Here is a 20,003-nt window from a genome sequence, read left to right as displayed (position 1 = left end):
TCCCTCAACACCAAGCCTCCACACCACACCGCGTCACCTCGTCCTCCTTCTCGACTATCGATGTCAGTATCCTCTCGGGCTGCTTTCTTCCTCCGCTCAGCTCCAGCGGTGTCCTCCTCTGTTTTTCCTGCCACTTTGCTAATTTGCCAGCGTTGACCCGGCCTGCCTGTGGAGGCTGGGTGCCTACCTGTGTCAGCGTCTGCGTAAAGCTTTGGGAAGATATCTGTGTATTACGTGCTGAGCATGGACCCCCCCTCCTCCTCTTTTACTCCCTTTCTTTTCTTTGAGGAAAAAGCACCTCCCCTCCTCCTCTCTCTGTCTTCTTTGTATCCACCACTTCTGTCTTTTTTCCTTCTGGCTCTTCTCTCTTTTAGTCAGGATATCAGGATGAAAGACAGCCAGTGGGTTGCTGCACCGCTCCGATACGTGATCATGGCTCGTCCTTTTTCCGTCTGTCCGCTTGTTTTCCAGAGCGTTCTTTTCTGTAGCCTACATAAACTCTTTTTTCTACCTCTTAAACCAAATGGCCATTTGGAGCTGGCTTGTTGTATCTGTGCTCATCTTTTCTCTCCATTAAGAGCTCCTTCTAAAATGGTGCTCAGTGCTCTGCCTGGAGCTGTGCTACCTCAACCATCTAACTACTAGGATCAACCTTGTTTCCTTTATTCTCCCCTTCCTTCCCTTCCCTTTTATATTGTGCCCACCCTTGCATAAGCTGGCAGCCAATCAGAATGCGGAGTGTGTCAGCATATCCTAGATACCACAGTAGTTGAGGCAAGCACATTGTAACCCATTGGAGGGCAGCAAAGAGGGGGGCAGGGTATTTGGCAGAGAGGGACGGAGGAGGGGGTACAGTGAAGACTGATCTGGAGAGAACTGATGCGTGTGTGTGTGCACATGTACGGGGCATCGTATCTATTTCTGCAGGATTCAACGTAATAGCAAAGCAACAACAGTTATAAAGGACCTGTATGAAATGTGATCAGAAGAATGTCAATAAGATAACAACAACATTTCTTTCACAATGATTCAGTGTTTGTAGTACTGGGCACCAGTGGCACCCCTACTGAAACCCAAATCTTTTACTACATAGTTGCTTTCACAAGGTGGGACCAGAGCTTCCACTCAATAATCCATATCTCCTCCACACATCTCAGTTTTTCACACTCTCCTCTACTAATCCCATCTATCAGGCATAAGAGCTGCGACCTATTATAATTATGTGACCCGTGGGAGGTAGCCATTTCAATAGGATGGAGCTGTAGGCATACAGTCAGTTCACAAGGGGTTAATGTTCATACAAAATAAGATTAAACATGTAACGGTAGCACCTAAAAACAATTAAAAGCTTTACTTTATTAAATACGTTTAAAACTATAAAATTGTATGATTGTACGTGGGAGACAGGATAAGCAATGTGGGGAACCTGTGAAAAATAATCAACGTTTGACACATGTTAAAAGAGATGGCAACTCACACTGAACACTAACTGGGCAAAACAATATAAAAAGGAAAATCTTCAGTGCCGTCTCCACTCAAGCTCACCACAGTGCATGCAAAAGCAGCCAGAAAAAAACACAGTTTCCACGCAGCACCTTCACTGTCTGCAACGATATAAACAAGTAATCCACTCTAAAATACAATCAATCCCTGCATTGGTGCCTACTGATACAGTGAAATAAAACAAACACAGAACACCGACAGCCGCAGCCGTCACAATAATCTTCAGCTCTTCGCTGTTGAGTTACACCAGTCTAAACACATTAAAATAAACACTGGTGCATCAGGACCTCGGCCCTGCAGCCAGAAATCCACCCAGGCAAAGCAGCAGCTTGGCACTCTGTAAATGAAAACAGGACATCACTTACACTGAACAGTCGACCGCAGCAGGAATATCCCTCCCGCCTGGCTTCATATGTATTGTTCAGTTACCTGTTCACAAGTTCGAGTCTGGAATGCAATAAAATAAAATGCTATATACAATAGAATAGAATAGAATAGAATAGAATAAAATAGAATAGAATAGAATAGAATAGAATAATATATACAATAGAATAAAATAGAAATACAAATGCTATATACAACTGAGTAAGAAAATACAAAAGTACAACTTCGTCAGAAGAAGAATTGCACATATAGCAGTGTTATTGCACGTGTGAGGGTTTGATCAGCTGCAAAAGTCTTTGTATGCTGACATTGTTATCTTTTTACAAAAAAAAACAGCTAAACATGAGAGGTTTTTGGACAAAGTTTGTGTTTTCCATTGTTTAAGCAGTGGTTCCAACCAAAGGAGGTATGTTGTATCAACAGAAAAGGCTAACTTGGTTATCATTTTGCAGAAAAAAGGAGACTTCTAAAAATAAAAACATAAGAGGTTTTTGGACAAAGTTTGTGTTCTCCATTCTTTAAGCACCAGTTCGAGCACCGGCACCGTTTCAAAAGTACTAGTGTCGCACTGGCATTGGATAAAACCTAAACGATACCCAACCCTACTCTGAAAAGGTTTACAAAGGTATTCCTAAGGCTCTGGGACTTCAGAGAACCACAGTGATTATCCACAACTGGAGAAAACTTGGAACAGTGGTGAACCACACAAGTGGCTGGCCTATCAAGTGCATATCAAAGACTCATCCAGGAGGCTACAAAAGAACAACATCACTGTAGACCTGTCAGTGCTCGTCTTTCAACAATAAGAAACAGACTGGACAAAAATGGCATCCATATATGACTTCCAAGGAAAAATAAACACTCCTCACCAAAAAGAACATGAAGACTCCGCTCACTTTTGCCAGAAAACACCTTGATGGTCCCCAAAAAAATATCCTGTCGACTGACGAGACTAAAGTTTGAACTGTTTTGGAGGGTTTGTGTCCCGTCACATCTGGCAAAAAACTAACATAGTATTTCATAAAAAGAACGTCATACCAGTTTCTTTGGGGTAGCTCACCGCATCGTTTAAGTATTAAGAAACTTCAAGCGAGTGCAAAGCAAGGAGGTTTTTCATTGCCTAATTTCCAATGGTATTATTGGGTGATGAACGTGAAACAACTTAGGGCTTGGTTACCTACTGCACCAGTTAAACCCATCTGGTCCCATATAGAGACGGAAGTTAATGGCGGTATTTCTCCTTGGAGGGAGCTGTTTGATACCAGTCATAAAACTATCCATCCTATAATTGCAAATGCGAAGACATTGTGGTGTAAATTACATAGGGCAGGTCGCTGGGACTTTATTAAATCACCTTCGGCAACCTTATGGGAGAATAAAAGAATTTTAATTGGAGGGACATCGGTTGACTGGCTACAGTGGCGTAAGGCAGACATCCTTAATGTGTCCGATTTATTTGACTGTGGGACCAAATGTTTTTTAAGCTTTGATAAAATTGTGGAGTTATATAAGTTGAAGCGTAATCAATTCTGGAGATATGTCCAAATACATAGTTCATTATCGAAGTGGCTGGGAACCCCCTTGAGTTGTCCTGTGGGCAGCCCTGTGGAAGTCCTGCTCTCAAGATCACCCTTGGGTAAAGGTGAAAAACTTTATTTGTGGATGTGTATGCACAACTCAAAATCAGGACTCATGTAAGCTTTTATGTCAAATATCTTTTTACATCTGTTTTCCCTCCAAGTTGGTTGAGTTCATAACTTTTATGGACCCTAACATTCAATAAATGAAAAGAAACGTAAGTGTTTTCTTTTTCCTAACACTCTCTGACTTGGCAGGCGATCCCCCTGCTGACATGACTCTTACTACTCCAGGGTCAGGTTTATGTCAAACTGTAGTCCTCTGCCGAGGATGAACTCTTTTTGTTTTTAGTTTGGTATCAACCCCACCCTACATTTGGTCAAGGACATCTATCTTTCACACAGATCAATTGAGAGTAGATATATAATTCTTCTGACCTTGGTGGTCACAAGATGGTGCTAGAGATTACAGTTCCATGTTGCTTACCTCATTGATGGCAAGTTGCTCTCCTCCGCCTCCTCCTGGGTGTCCATAACGATGTCCAGATCCTCGAAATTCATCATAGAGGAGGTCCTCTTCACTGCTCAGGTCATCCCCAAATGCTGACTTTTCAAATGTGCCATCAGGAGCGACTGCAGCTGAGTCAGGAAAAGAAAGAAAAGGAAACAGATATCTTCACATGTGTTTGTAATTTGATTACATTAGATTTATAATCAAGTATATCTTTGTATTTTTATGCCAGTTTTCTAAACACTAAAATACAAAATAATGCACAGATGACAGGCAGACATTTTATAGGTTAAGCAGCCCAGTGTAATGTTATGTGAGAGTCAAGTATTTTAGCACCTCCTAGTGGTTTGCATGGAAACTGCGGTCAGGTGAATGTGCTGTGGCTTTACTCGCATTCCTTACTGTTGGATGTTTAGGGTCACATGAGCAGGGTAATACAGGAACCATTTTAGTATTAGGAATTGCACAATGAGGTGTACCATTAGTCTCTCTGTTTAATCCTTCAACATCCACCTGTGAGAAGGACAAGCTGTGTCCTTTCACAGATTCTGGAAAAGAAGAATGTCCACCAGTGAAGACAGTAAACAATCCTTTACTTTGCTTCCATGTCTGAGTCATCATTCAACGCTTTCATTGCCTACTGCATATGTTTAGCTGTCTGTCAATTCGTGTAGAGCCACGCACGCACGAGACAGAATACTCAGTAAGTCCAACACACGCCGGCTGCTGGCTGCACAATCAGCTGGCAGAGTTGTTCACAAGATGCAATCAGGGATATTTCATCCGCTAATCATTCTCTCTTTTGCCAAACAGTTCACAACGTAACAGGTTAATACATCACAGCACAAACATACCTGCATTACTTACTGAAATGCAGTCGGCAACCCTGACAACCTCACACTCTTCTTCACTTACATTTGGGCTTCACCTCTATTCCTCACTTAATATGAAGGAAACCAGTCAGTCAAAATCAGGTCTCCAAAAAGTCTGCCGTCTCTTTCTCAGAGTTCCTTTTTTCAAAACTTGATTCCTTAACATAAAACATCACTGTTGCATCCTGGGGCAGCAAACATGATCCCCTCAAACCGATTTTTCATTTTACTGTCCTTATGTTCCACTGAGTTACTGCTTCTGTTAAAAACTAATGTAAATCTACTTACTGCTCCCAACCAGCCCGCTGACTGAATGTTCTGCACTGGCACAGCACGGCACTAAGATGTTCCAAAAACTTAAATCCACACAGCGTTACATCTGTGTCAGGACTCTGATGTACATAAGCCTGTAAAGTGTTTCATGTCCACTTCAAGAACAGCAGTTTAATAACAGCAAAAGTCTCTTTTTCATTCTCTATCACTGGAAACTAAAGAATTTGGGATTTTAAACATTCATGCACAGATTTGATTGCTTTTGTAATTTTTTGTGATAGTTTGAATAATTGAAAAAGGGTTAAACTAGATAAACTAAATAAAGTAAATAAAGTAAATAAAGTACCACATCAGCTTTAAAAATAAAATCAAAACACGTCTGATCCATATCTGCAGTGCTGCGGGAAGGTATTTAGCCCCCTTCCTGATGTCTTAATTATATCTGGGGTTTAAATAAATATCAAGTGTTAACATCACGTGACTTTTTTAAACTGCCTTTTGTTCATCTAAATCTTCAGAGTATTATTAAAGAAAGTGAAATGAAACGAGTGAGTATATACCTGCTGATACTCACGCACTGTGGCCTCACTACTGTACTGGGAGTATAATACTTCATCGGTCCAGTTAGTCATGTTTAACCACGGCCTGCTATAACGATTGGTGGTCATTCTGGTCTGTGACATCAGCACTACATGAGAACCACTGACCACGACACAGCATTTAGCTCTTATTTAAACCAGCTTTCTTTCTCATCATCCTACCTCCCATCCATCCTTTGAAGTGTCTGAACTCACATTTGTGAACACCTAGCTGACGGGCTAAAAATACTTATGCTGTCACACCTCATCATAGGCGTCACCCTTGGTTGCCTTGCCAACAGCTCTGTCTCCTTGGTGACAAGTCACTGTGGAGACAGAGAGATGTCCATAAAGAAAGATCCTCTCCCCTCCTCTACCCCACCCCACCCCCCACCCGTCCAAACACACACACACACACACACACACACACACACACACTCCTCATTCAAAGTCATTACAGAATTTAGTTATTAAAATGAATTCGATTTTCTTTGGTACCTTTGTTCCTCACTGACACTGACACACACTTATCTATGGTACAAGGCAAAGCACACCAAGCTACTCCTCTATTAGGATTACACCAGCATCATACACATTATGTAACACTATATAATGCAACACCACTATCACTGCCAGCATCAAGAAGAGACGTTGCAGGTGTTGCTCTGATGGGGGCAGTGTAGGACACCCTGACTGGTGATGCAGTAGAGAGATAAGAGAGCTCCAGGTATTAGCTGGTCTTTGTTTATGTGCACAGAGCTCCTGCAGTCTGAGTAACAGAAGCATGGAGGGAGAGAAAGGAGGGATAAAATATCCATTTGCAATGCTAAGTAAACTGGTAGGAAAGGCTTTTTTAAAGTCATACACTCACCATCCATCCATCCATTCTCTGCCACTTATCCATATAAGGATACCTCTGATGCCTCTACTGTACATAACAGTAGATGCAGGATGCTAGCAGGCAGTGCATAGAATGCTATAACCAGGTTGCTGGCATAATATACAGGAACATTTGTGCAGAGCATGGCCTGGAAGTCACAAGCTCAGATACGTCCTGGGGTATGAATGACCGAGCTAAGATCCTGTGGGATGGCTAACAAACCAGACATAGTAGTGGTGGACAAGGAGAGGAAGACGGCCGTAGTGAAAATCTGGAAAATAATTGTTTATTCTGGATTAAAAAGCAGATCATATATGAAACAGATCATTTATAAAGTGTAAATAAGTGATTAAGAAAGCATTTTCATGTACCTTTATATATATATATATATATATATAGAGAGAGAGAGAGAGAGAGAGAGAGGAGATCTGGGAAAGTGTATGTCAGGAATAACTGCTGGAACTGTTTCTTGGTGAGTTTAGCTGAGCTAGCGTGACTAGCTAGCCTTATAGTGAAAAAGGTAGAGTACTGAACTGCTGTACCAAAAATAGTGTGGCCGTATTTTGGGAATTCCTATTTTATTTTCATTATGGCCATTAAATATTTTATGGTCATTGATTTAAAGATTCCAAGCAAATGATTGTCTGATCACCTCTTTACCCCAAAGATTATCATTGAATGAGAAGAAGAAAGAGATCAGAGTGCTTCTTTCACTTCAGCAGACCTGGATTGAAACGATCTCTCTTACTATCTGTACTATTTAGTAGTAAAAGTGTTCATTGGAGGTCATCTTGTCTGTTTCAGCTCACCGACCGGCTCTTCAGGCGGTCCACAGTCCAGACCACCATCTTCTTCACCAATGTGTCATCTCACCACCTAAACCAGTCTTAGCTGGATCTAGCCCCCCTGCTGGTCTGCGCTGGCTCAGCCACCACCTCTCCATAGATGCTCGAGTCAGCTGACCCAGTATTGTTTCATTTCTTTTCCTCTGTAAATAAACATTTTAGCTCGGGATGTGCATGTCTCAGTGATCTGCTACTTGTACTGGAGCCTTTCCAGTTGACCTTTGTCACCTACCTGTGCACTGACCCCTGACCTACCCCATTGTTCCCTCCTCACCCACTTTATCACCATTTTAAAACTGCTATAGCATCAAGACTTTCTTACACTTTAAACTGTTTGGATCCAAACTGTGCTTCCAGCTCTCAGCATTACAACACACAAAGTCGAGCAATGTCATATTACCACTATGCATTAAAAATGTATAGTGGTAATATTATGCAATATTGATTTGTTTGTGATACTTAATGAGCTCATTGTTGCTGTGGATACCATCACTCTCTCCCACACAGCTTAAAAACTGTGGACTCAGCGGTAAAAGCTAAAAACTTGCATTATGTTTAAGCAGTTTGGTTTTTAAAAAGTTTGTAATATTTATTGAAAGGTGCTCTATAAATAACATTTCAGTTACTTTTACTGAATAATAAGAAGACAGATTACTCTACCCCAAATATAGATCAAAATGAGGAACAGATGGCTTGTGTGCAATAAATGGGTATATACAGAAAACCAGAGGTTAGCCAGAGGTCAGCCAGAGGTCAGCCAGCTGACTGTTAGCTAACAGAGCCCCCCCTCCTTTTTTATCTAGTTTCCACTATAAACACGTTCATTTCTTTTGTTCCAAACCTCATCATCCATTGAAATATAAAAACTAAAAGTTATGTTTTGAAAATGTAAAATAAATGATAAAACTTTCAGTTTGACCTTTCAGACGTTTCCCACTGCACCCTGCACCAAAACTATTTCCAGTCAACAGTTCATCATTCAATCCAACAATCTACGATATATTTAAAGTGTCTTAGAGCAGCGTTAGCTTGATGGATGTGCATGGGTGTGTAACTTATCAGCTGTGTGGGCTGAGTCTTGTGGGAGCTGGAGTGTTGTCCTTGGAATTTTGGTACAGGGTTGAATTCCTTTTTAAGTTTAAGGTTTTCCTATTTGGTTGTTAGTTTTTGTTGCTTCTGTTGAAAGCATCACATGCTCTCAGAGTTACACCAGGATAAAAAAAGACTGATGTTTGGATTTCAGAGTTTTCATGAACTCTTTGGTTTATTTGGGGCAGTCAGAGAAACTGTTCTAATCAAACAGACATGTCTGGCTTGTCAGATTATTCCATGAAGTAGAAATGACTTCTGCATATTCTGAAGTTACACTCTGTTAGAAATTATGCTGTCATGAAGTTTGCAATGTCCAGTTTTAGTAACATACTCTGCTTGTGTGTTATTTTACATGGTTAAGAGGTGACACCATGCAGATGAAGTATGGCAGCTGAACAACAAGCACGAAAATGAGAAAAGCTAAAGTTTGGGAAAACACAAAGATAATTATTTTTATTACAACTTTCTGTCAGTGATTCCTAGAATACAGTTTACATTTGTTAAAATACAAGTAAACTGTAGTAAAACTAATGTTAACACGTGTATCATATTTAACAAATTGTGTTATTAAAGTGTTTTTCTATTTGTTGTTTGTCAGGGTTCAGATGGTTCCTGCGTGGTTTATTCCCTACATTCACAATGAGGGGTCATATGATGATGATGATGGTGATGCTTTGACTGAACAATAACAAGAAACAATAAAGAAAATATATAAAACATGTATCTGTTTGTATCATCGCTCATTAAGACCAGGTTGAACACTATTGACTGTTTGTTCTCACCTACCTGTCATAACTATGTAAGTAACTAAATGCTGCAGGTTGGACCCTTACTGTTGTTGCATTTGGAGTGTCTCTTTCACAGTGTTGGGACTAACGCGTTATTAAGTAACACGTTACAGTAACTACGTTATTATTGTGGTAACGAGCACGGTAACTAGTTATTATGCCAAAATCAGGAACGCGTTAGTCGTTACTGGGATTTAGATAGGGTCGCTATTCGTTACTTCGTGTGTTGCGTTCGACTTACCTCGGAAATTGGAACACGGACCTGGAGATAATGTCACACTCGAGTAAACGGCGTTCTGGTTAGCCTCGTCCCTAGTAACTAGTTACTTTGAAAGTAACGAGTAACTTGAAGTAACTGAGTTACTTTTGATAGAAGTAACTAGTAATGTAACTAAGTTACTATTTTAAAGTAACTTACCCAACACTGCTGTTTCACAATGCAAAACTCTTGAACCAGAGTATTAAAAATGATATGCTAAGCAGCAGACTTCTTGAGCAGGGATCACTTTGATATCACTTTGATTGGTAATTTATTTGGAACTCATACATGGCGAGGATCACCTGTAATGTTATGCACAGTGCCAACGTTTCGTGGTTCTCTCCTACAGCAGTGTTTACTGACCTTATTAATCACTTGAATTGTTTGGAACAAAATGCCATATATTTGTGACAGAATCTGTGAGATGACTGCTTTCAGCGCCCGGCAGCATGTCCATGTGAACGGGGGCTCCGTCTCGTTTTTACATCTTTTTGCAGAATCTTTTACTTTCTCTTTAATTGTTTGCTGTTTTAGCTGGTGGTTAGCTTGATGGTTGTTGAAATAGTGTCTAAGTATATGTTTTTAACCTGTTAAATAGTCATGATGCTGATATTTACAGATAATTACAGCTGCAATAATAAATAATTAAGCTATGTAATACTGTAATAATAACGTAATAAGCAATTCACTGATTAATTGTACAGACACTAGTGGATATTACAGGCTTTGGTGTCCTCGGTAACCTCCACATCTGTGCATGGAAATATGCAAGTTTGTAACGACATCCCCCTCAGCTACCTTCAATAATCATGTGACCTACATTGTAGCTGCAGTCAGCCCTCTCTGTGGCCTTACAGCCTGAAACGAGGCCATAGGGAGGCATGCCAGCCTTTTAAGGGAAGTAGAAAATAATCCATCATTACTATTACAAAATCTCAAACCTAAAATAACTGTAAACATTAGATCTGAAACTGGTGCTGGCTGATAAAATGACCACAATATTTTCTTTATCACAACATATCATCTACCTCCATCACAGCCTATACAAAATGTTGGGTATAGGGTCAGTAACAGCCAGTAACAGTGGAACTGTGGCCTGTATCAAAACTACTTTTCTCACCAACGCCTCATCCCTTCAGTGGATGATCTGAGACTATGGACAGCATGTGTAAAATTGTCAGGAACACCTGTATCCTCAGTACAGAGACTTGGCTCTAGTCTTCTATTCTGGCAAATGGTAAAATGACTGGTTTTTGTTAAGCGTTACTCTACCTCTGCAAATAGGTTAGAAGGCTACACAGTATAATGTCATGACAAAACTAGTGACTCTGGTGAGAGTAGGCGGGGCTGTCTGTGCGTCTGGCAATAAAAACTGGTGTACTAACTCAGTGACTACAATGAACTACTACTCCTGGGACTTAGACTGTTAAATGTGGGCCTGTTTACTTTCTTAGGGAGTTTAATGTGGTCCTAATAACTACTGTGCAAATACAGTTCGATTGTAATGCTAACTCTGCTCTTGGTCATTTGCATAGCACCATGAGCTTACAGCAGAGAAGGTTCCTTAGCAGAGACTTTAACCATGTAAATTTAAAAAAATAGCTGTCCCTTTTAATACAGAGCAGCAGGATCGAGGATCGCACCCCTCCTGGACACCTGTCAGGTCAGCCAACAACAATTGTGGGGGCTCGTCCGGGATTAGAGCCTCCTACTGACGGTAGCTAATCACCAAGCAATAAACTAAGATTAATGTCCTGGACCAACGTGCTACGCCTGCTCCATCTGGGATACCAGAATGGCTGCTTTACAAGAGTTACGATGAAGAATACAGAGAAAGCTTCATGAGCTTATTAATACTGCTAAAACAGAGGTATTGTACAAGCTTGCAGACACCATTGAGGATGAGGTGGAAGATGACCTAACAGGAGAAAATGCATCAGAGGTGGAACTCTATGACTTCATTGTGGACTTTTTGAACAGTGACTGGCTGGCAAGGCAGGAGGACTAAGGCATGTCTCGCCTGCTAGTAGTCAACAACTTCATCACTGACCTGCAATGACCTCCGGTGGCTGCAGATGAGGATTGTGAGCTTGTTGCAGAAACACACTCTATTGTACCACCCTCAGTAGTTAGTGCAAAGGCAGATAGACCCTGCATGGTAACCAGTCAAGTAACTGAGATTCGGATGTTAGTTATAGCTCTCTGTGTAGACAGAGTGATGAAGCTGAGAATTTTACAGAATTAGAGATAATCCATACTGTCTTAAAGATAATTAAACCAGGTACATTCAAGGATATGTTAATGGCCAAACCTGGGTTAACGTTAGCTGAGCTCAAATGGTTCTTTAGAGCATGCCTGAGAGACAAGAGCAGTGCAGAGCTATTTCAGGAGCTTAGCAAAGCTAAGCAACAAGACAGAGAAAACCTACATCAGTACATGTACCGACCGGCTAACGGGGCTAAAACGGCGTGTGATGTTTGCTTCCCAGCAGATTAGCTCAGAGATTCAATACACCAGTCAACTGATTGGCCAAAACTACTGAGAAGGCTCTCACTCCAGTGGGAAACTCTTCTGAGTCCACACAGGTCAGCTCATTCAGTACTGCTCCACCACCAAAGTCCACCGTGAAAGGAAAATGCAGGCCATGTATAACCCAAGGGATTGCTAGTAACCCCTGTTTCCAGTGTGGTCAGGAGGGACACCAGGCTGTGGTTTTCCTGTCCAAGAACCGGGAAACAACAGCAGGTCATTGGGGAGGGACTACCAGTGACCAGACAAAAGCCAGAGTCCCAAAACATTGTAAAAAAAAAAAAAACATGAGAGAAGAACTCCAACTGATAATCAGCAAGTGTTAAGACACACAGTGAAGAAAGGAAACTGTCTAGTAAAAGGTGTATGTTTACCTGTTACCTTAATGGTGAACCAACTGAGGTACTACTGGACAGTGGGGTTCAGGTCACAATAATGGCACAGTCTTGGATAGAGAAGCACTTCCAGTACCTGATGCCAAAATCAAGTCGCTTGAAGATATCTTCAATCTTCAAGCTAATATCTTGATATCTTCTTGCCACCAAGAACAGCTTTGAACTTCATATTAGGAATCATAGACACCAGGCCAACAGACTTTTGTCACCCTTGTCAGCAACCAGGGCAGTCAAGTGTTGATACCTAAATATGTACCATGCAGGATAGCCAGGCACACGAGTGCCAGAGCAAACAGTATCCAAAAAGTGGCATTCCTGTTAACTTCGAGAATCTTGACCAGAAGCAGCCAATCCAGTTCAAAAGTGCTATAACTCTATCCCTAAGCCTTTGTACAGGAAGGTTAAAGACCATTCAATTTCAACTCACTTTTAATTATACAGCGCCAAATCACAACAGTCACCTCAAGACGCTTTATATTGTAAGGTAGACCCTACAATAATACATACAGAGAAAACCCAACAATCATATGACCCCTAATGAGCAAGCAGAGAGGTCTATTAACACATAGTGAGTGAAGAAGAAACACCCAGTGCATCATGGGAATCCCCGGCAGCCTACGTCTATTGCAGCATAACTAAGGGAGGATTCAGGGTCACCTGGTCCAGCCCTAACTATATGCTTTAGCAAAAAGGAAAGTTTGAAGCCTGATCTTGAAAGTAGAGATAGTGTCTGTCTCCTGAATCCAAACTGGAAGCTGGTTCCACAGAAGAGGGGCCTGAAAACTGAAGGCTCTGCCTCCCATTCTACTTTTAAATACTCTAGGAACAACAAGTAGGCCTGCAGAGCGAGAGCGGAGCGCTCTAATAGGGTGATATGGTACTACAAGGTCATTAAGATAAGATGGGGCCTGATTATTTAAGACCTTGTATGTGAGGAGCAGGATTTTGAGTTCTGGATTTAACAGGAAGCCAAAACAGGAGAAATCTGCTCTCTCTTTCTAGTCCCTGTCAGGACTCTTGCTGCAGCATTTTGGATTAACTGAAGGCTTTTCAGGGAGTTTTTAGGACTTCCTGATAATAATGAATTACAGTCGTCCAGCCTGGAAGTAATAAATGCATGAACTAGTTTTTCAGCGTCACTCTGAGACAGGATATTTCTAATTTTAGAGATGTTGCACAAATGGAAGAACGCAGTCTTACATATTTGTTCAATATGTGCGTTGAAGGACATGTCTTGAGCACCGGGATGTTTTAGCTAAACTTGTTAAACTTCAACCTTTTATTCATACTGCACACCGACACATCCAGTGAAGGGTTAGATGCAGTGCTGCACCAGCGTCAGGACAACAAGTTACGTGTCATCAGATATGGCTCAAGAACTCCAACATCAGCTGAGAGAAATTACCACCTTCATTTCGGTAAGCTTGAGTTTTTGGCACTAAAGCCGTCCACCTGTGATAAGTTTCAAGACTACTTGTATTATGCCCCCACATTCACAGTCTGCATTGATAATCACATCTTAACATCCATCCTGAGCACTACCAGACTAAATCTGAAGCTGAATATAGATGCAGACACTCTGTGAAGTTACCCAGTAAACCTCCAAGACAGAATGACAGAGCACACAGAGACTATGTCATCAGAGGTGGTGTCTGCAGCATGGCAAGGAAGCAAAGCAGGGCAGGAGGATGAGGTGCCCCAAGCAGCAGCTTTTCGGGTGAATAGTAGAAATGCAGCATAAACAGCATAAACAGCTTGTGCTTCCTGAAAAGCTAAAACCCCTGGTGCTGAGAACACTTCATAATGACATGGGTCATGTTGGTGTAACACACCTCACCTGTGAACAGTTTTATTGGCCCAACATGCAGTATAGAGGACTATGCAAACAAACGATGTGTCTATATCAAACAGAAGCATCCCAGTCTTCCCCAACGAGCTCCTATGGACTTATCAGTACCAGTAGTCCTTTCAAGTTGCTTTGTATTGACTACCTACACCTAGAGCAAAGTCACGGGTATGAGTACATTCTTGTTCTTGTAGACAACTTCAAACGCTTTGCTCAGGTGTATCCAACAAGGAATAAATATGGGAAAACCGCATTTGACAAAATATTCCATGAGTTTATCCCTCGCTTTGGGTACCCGGAGAAACTCCACCATGATAAGGGGAAGAAGAGTATTTGGAAACAGATAACTGATCATCTTCAGAGAAATTGTTAATTTGAAGAGTTCAGTCAGGTTTCAGAGCTCATCACAGAACACATATAGTCTTAAAAATATGAGTAAAAATATCTTAATAATAATCTTCTTATGATCTCTCACAGTGGACTCTCCCCTGGCTAGAACTCAGTGCAGTGTTCAATACTGCTGACCATAGAATTTAATTATAGAGATCAGTGCATGCCCTAACTTTAAGGCTACTGATTTTAGGGGTTTCATTTATTACTATCTAACAGACTGCCTCACACACTACCATTACCAATAATCAATAATGGAGTGCCACAGGGTTCTGTGCTGGAACCAAATCTTTTTATTTTAGACATGAATTCTGTTTACAATCCTGTTTACATTATATGTGCTTACCTTAGGCAGTATCATTCATATATTTACATTTAATTTCAGACGTTTCAGCTTTTTCGGGGTGTGGGTGTATGGGGGTCAATGTGCACATTAATCAAATAAGTATAACCGCTACCTTGCATTTGCACAATATCTCTAAAATTAGAAACATCCTGTCTCAGTCTTGATGCATGCTCAGTCATCTGGGTAAGGAAATCCCAAAAAGTGGAAGAGGAGTGAAAGAAGCCATCTATGTCCACTGTGAGCGACCATCTTTGAACAGAGGCGGTGGTTTACGACACCAACTGTCTGCCATCTATAATCCAGTTTTGAGATCCCTTCCCAGACGCCCTGGGCCATCTGACCTCAGGAAATCACATGATAGGGTGGGGCTAGGTTTCACAATGAGCTCACCCTAAACCCTGGCTGATTGTGACCCACACCCATTTTCACACCTTGGCTCAGGTGATTAGGTAGAGGATCATCAGGGGGTCCTTTTGTCTCTCTTTGGGGGGAAACTCCCACAGGGCTTAAATCTGGGACTCCACATCATTTGAGCCTAGAACTGAAGAAGGTTCTCGGACGAGAGGTGAAACGTCTTCAAGCAACTTAAAGAAGTCCAGACGCTTTTCTTTCCAAGCTTCTTAGAATACAATGACCTGGATGACTGAGAACCTTCACAGACAAATCCCAAAAAGTTGATTCTAATCATCTGAACACAGTGTTTATGTACTCTTGTACTCTTTATAAGGTTGGGGAAACCTGCAATCAGTCGAGACTGAAGAAGTCACTTGGATGAGTGATGAAACCTTTCTCACACTGAAAACACCACATCCAGATGAACAAGCATCAGCTTTTTTGGATCAAATCTCAGTGTGTTGCTAAAAAACTGGTTCATGCATTTATTACTTCTGGGTTGGGCTACTTTATTATGAGGCTGTCCTACTCCTTGGTAACCCTTCATTTGATCTGAAATGCTGCAGTGAGCGTACTGACAGTGACTAGAAAGAGACACGCCAATATTTTCCCCATACTGGCTTTGCTTCACTGTGTATCTGTTCAGAATCAAACTTAAAATCCTTTTCCTTACATATGAGAGCTTGAATACTGGGGCTACATCTTATCTTAAAGACTGTATCATATTATCCATATCAACCAGCAGCTGGACTCAAGGACCATCAGTCAACTGAAAATGAACTTGAAATCTACTTCAAACTCCAACTAGTTCTTTGAAAAGGTGGAAAGTCTATGTAAACTCCTTTCCTAAAAACAATCTGCCAGGTTACCCTCAGAACATTTGTAGTACAGAAAGCAACACTGTCACATGCAAAAGAACATTTACCAAGGTTGAGGCAGACTGGATATTCTTCTTAGCCACAAACCTGTAGTTTGTAACAGTGGACATTTCCAGGAGGTCACAAAAGAAAGAACAACCTTAAAGAACAGAAGGCTTCACGTCTCAGCTAAGGTCATAAGTTCATAATCAGTGTTGGGGAGTAACGGAATACATGCACCGCCGTTACGTATTTAAAACACAAAATATGAGTAACTGTATTCCGTTACAGTTACCGTTTAAAAAGGTGGTATTCAGAATACAGTTACTTTGTTGAAATAAATGGATTACACTGCGGTACTTTCCTGTTTCATATTGTCGCGGGTCAGGACTGTTTGGGTTTTGTTTGACAGCTACGTTCTGTTGTTCCAGGCGGCAGCGTTACGGTTGCCATGGTTACAGGGTGACGCTCTCTCTCTCTCTGTCTGTGTTTGCTGGGTGAGAGAGCGCCTTTTTGTTGTTGGTGGTGTGCTAAGCTAACAGGCAGAATGCTACAGGTATAGCTCTAAAGAATGTAGCATCATAGGCAGTGTAGTCCGTGCTGCAGGGAGAATGGACTGCTGTACCCGTTATGTGTCTGTGAGCGAGGAGGGAGAAAAAGGAAAAGTTCGAGCTGTCTCCGAGCAGAAACGGGAGCTGGAAGCATGTAAATATAATAATAACCACTGCAACCAAAAAGAGAGCCTGACGAGCCCAGTTGTAAGTAAGCTATTAAGACTCGACTGTACACCGTGTTCCTGTTTTCCTCTGAAACAATAAGTTCCGTTGGAGCAGTCTTTCGACGCCTCTCTCTGTCTCTCGCAAGAAAAGTTGACCCAGACAACAAAGTAAAGCTAGTTTTCAGCTACGAGCCCGACACGAACCCGACGTATTAGTCAGAGGTCCCTTTACTACGGTTCGGAGCCGCAGACCTTCAGTAACAGTAATAAATCACACAGCAATAGTACATTCACGTAGTTGTAAACAGCATGATAATGTATTAAGTAATCCAAAGTATTCAGAATACGTTATTCTGATTGAGTAACGTAATGGAATACGTTACAGAATACATTTTGGGGCATGTATTCTGTAATCTGTAATGGAATACATTTTAAAAGTAACTTTCCCAACACTGTTCATAATTAACCAATAAGAACGAGACTGGGCAAAAGTGGCATCGATGGGAGAATTCAAGGAGAAAACCACTGCTGACTGAAAAAACCCCACCAAGACTCTTGTGAAAATATTCTGTGGACTGACGAGACAAAAGCTGAGTTTTTTTGGAAGGTTTGTGTCCCTTTTTATGTGGCATTAAATAACACAACATTTCAGACAAATAACCACACACCAACAGTAAAATATGGTGGTGGTTTTGCTGCCTAAAGACCTGGATGACTGCAGTAAATGGAACCCTGCTGTCCACCTAAACTTAAACGAGATGAAGTGTAATTGGGTTCTGCAGCAGGACAATTATCCAAACATGCCAGCAAGTCCACCTCTGAATGGCTTAAGAAAAAGAAAATGAAGACTTTGGAGTGGCCTAGTCAAAGTCCTGACTTTGATTGAGATGCTAACAGTTGAAAAAAGCAGTTCTTGCTCAAAAATGCTCCAATGGGGCTGAATTACAATGATTTTGCAAAGACAAAATTCCTCCCCAGCACTGTAAAAGACTCATTGCCAGTTATCGCAAACTCTTGAATGCAGTTGTTGCTGCTAAGGGTGGCCACTGTTTTATACGCAGGGCCATGTAGGTTTGGATTTTTGTCCCTTAATAGTAAACCCCCTCATTTACAAATTGCATTTTGTGTTTACTTGTGTTATTTTTGCCTAATATTTACATTTATTTTGATGATCTGAAACATTTAAGTGTGACAAACACAACAAATAGGAAATCAGGAAGGGGAAAAGCACTTTTTCACATCACTTTTATTTCTTTTTCTGATTATTAACTATCTAGATATTATGATATTTATATAATGATAACCTAGTATAATGTTATATATGTTATAATCAAAGGGTCTAATGCAGTTTCTATGCATTATATAACTACAATTGGAATATGTTTCAGTCAACAGGTAAGAAAAAAAAACTTGTGTCAGTGTCTTCCAGCTGGCACCACCCAGTGGGTCCGCTGTCACCAGCTCACCAGTTTAGGCATGGTGGTAATGCTAGCAGAGGACCATCTTGTGGCTCAGCTGAGGGAGCTGCTGAGGCCGCCGTTTCGGGTGGTGGGCAGACAGTCAGCCAGTCCTGGCCTCAAGTAGGAGGCTCCAGGTCACTGGCCAGGGATGGCAGACCGATGGCCGCTGTCTCTACTAACACTTTCTACTCTGCTGTAGCTACAGACACTGCACCTGGCCCGCAAAGGGCCACATGGACAAAGTGAAACTGGTGAACTAGGTGGCAATTCCAAAAGTGTCTTTGTGACCACTACCTTTTATGGAGGCCTCGTTGGAGCGCATCAGCATGGACTTTATCGGGCCATTTTACTGGAGTGCACAGGAATATCAATTTGTTTTAGCTCTTATCGAGTATGCGACACAATATCCCAAGGCAATACAATAAATACAAGCATATTTACAAGAAAACTGGGGACATGTTGAATACTTATTTACTTGCTGTACAAGAACAAAACAGGGTCTACACATAGACTTAGGGTTAGTATATATTTTAGCAGATCAAAAACAAGTACCTTACATACATTTCAACCTTACATTTACTCTGTTATGATATTTTTCTTTATGTGCTTTACAGGTAGAAATTCACTACTGGGGGCACATGTGAACCCTAACTGTAGCCTTAATCTTAGGTCTAAAGAGCCTTGAGGATAACAGTTAAATAAGGGGACACCAAGCTACATTAAGTTCCCTGTGAAGAAAAAAATAAATTACAATGTAATAAACTTTACAGAACAAACGAAAACAAAGTCTACACAGTCCCTCGCTGTTTCACATAAATGAAGGGAATCTGAACTCTCTAAACAAAACTCTGACAAAGACTTCCATGCTTTGACCAACTGAAGCAAAGCAGAGTGGCAGGATAAAAGGGAGAGGATGGAGGGGGGAGGTGCAGTATGTACAAGGAAGTGCCAGGCTGAGCTGTTTGCTGGCTTTGTGCTTCCAGCCATACAGGAACAGTAGAAAGTGTGCAAGGACGCAAACACACTGATGTTAAACTGAATGTGATTCTCTCTCTCTCTGTCTCACTCACACACACACACACACACACACACACACACACCAGTAGATCATTGAAACACCTCAGGATTCGATGTCTATACCCGGGCACAGTGATGATGGTGAACTTGCTCCAAAGGCTCCGCTAACATAGGGAGGTACAGACTATATAATGCACTCATTCTGAGCACTCAAAGCACTTTACACAACTTGCCTCATTCACACATTCACATCTGAACTTTTTTCTATGCTTTTTCTGTGAAAGTGCTTCTAACTAACATTTACATGCATTCATACTCCGATGGATGTATTACAGAGCAACTTGGGGACATACCCAACGAAATTTGGCATGCAGACTGGAAGAGCCAGGGATGGACCCGCCAAGCTTCCCATTAGCAGATGATCTGCTCTACCTCCTGAGCTACAGCTGACCCAAGATGGCTTTCAACCATGATTTTTTCTGAACTGACT

The 20,003-nt window shown here is 41.4% G+C and overlaps 1 protein-coding gene across 4 annotated transcripts in view; it reads right to left on the bottom strand.

The window, feature by feature from the left end:
• The window catches only part of arhgef4 (Rho guanine nucleotide exchange factor (GEF) 4), a 115,950-nt gene that overhangs the window by 28,881 nt on the left and 67,066 nt on the right, over nt 1-20,003 (bottom strand). For all 4 annotated transcript variants that reach the window (XM_026180768.2, XM_080306275.1, XM_026180770.2 and 1 more), the window contains one exon: nt 3,952-4,103. In XM_026180768.2, coding sequence (XP_026036553.1) covers nt 3,952-4,103 — 152 coding nt within the window. The remainder of the gene's footprint in view (nt 1-3,951; nt 4,104-20,003) is intronic.

The sequence above is a fragment of the Astatotilapia calliptera genome, chromosome 9, assembly GCF_964374335.1.
Source record: "Astatotilapia calliptera chromosome 9, fAstCal68.1, whole genome shotgun sequence".
In the NCBI taxonomy this organism is placed as follows: Eukaryota; Metazoa; Chordata; class Actinopteri; order Cichliformes; family Cichlidae; genus Astatotilapia; species Astatotilapia calliptera.
Note: the sequence above shows the minus strand (reverse complement) of the source record. Positions and strands in the feature narration are given on the sequence as shown.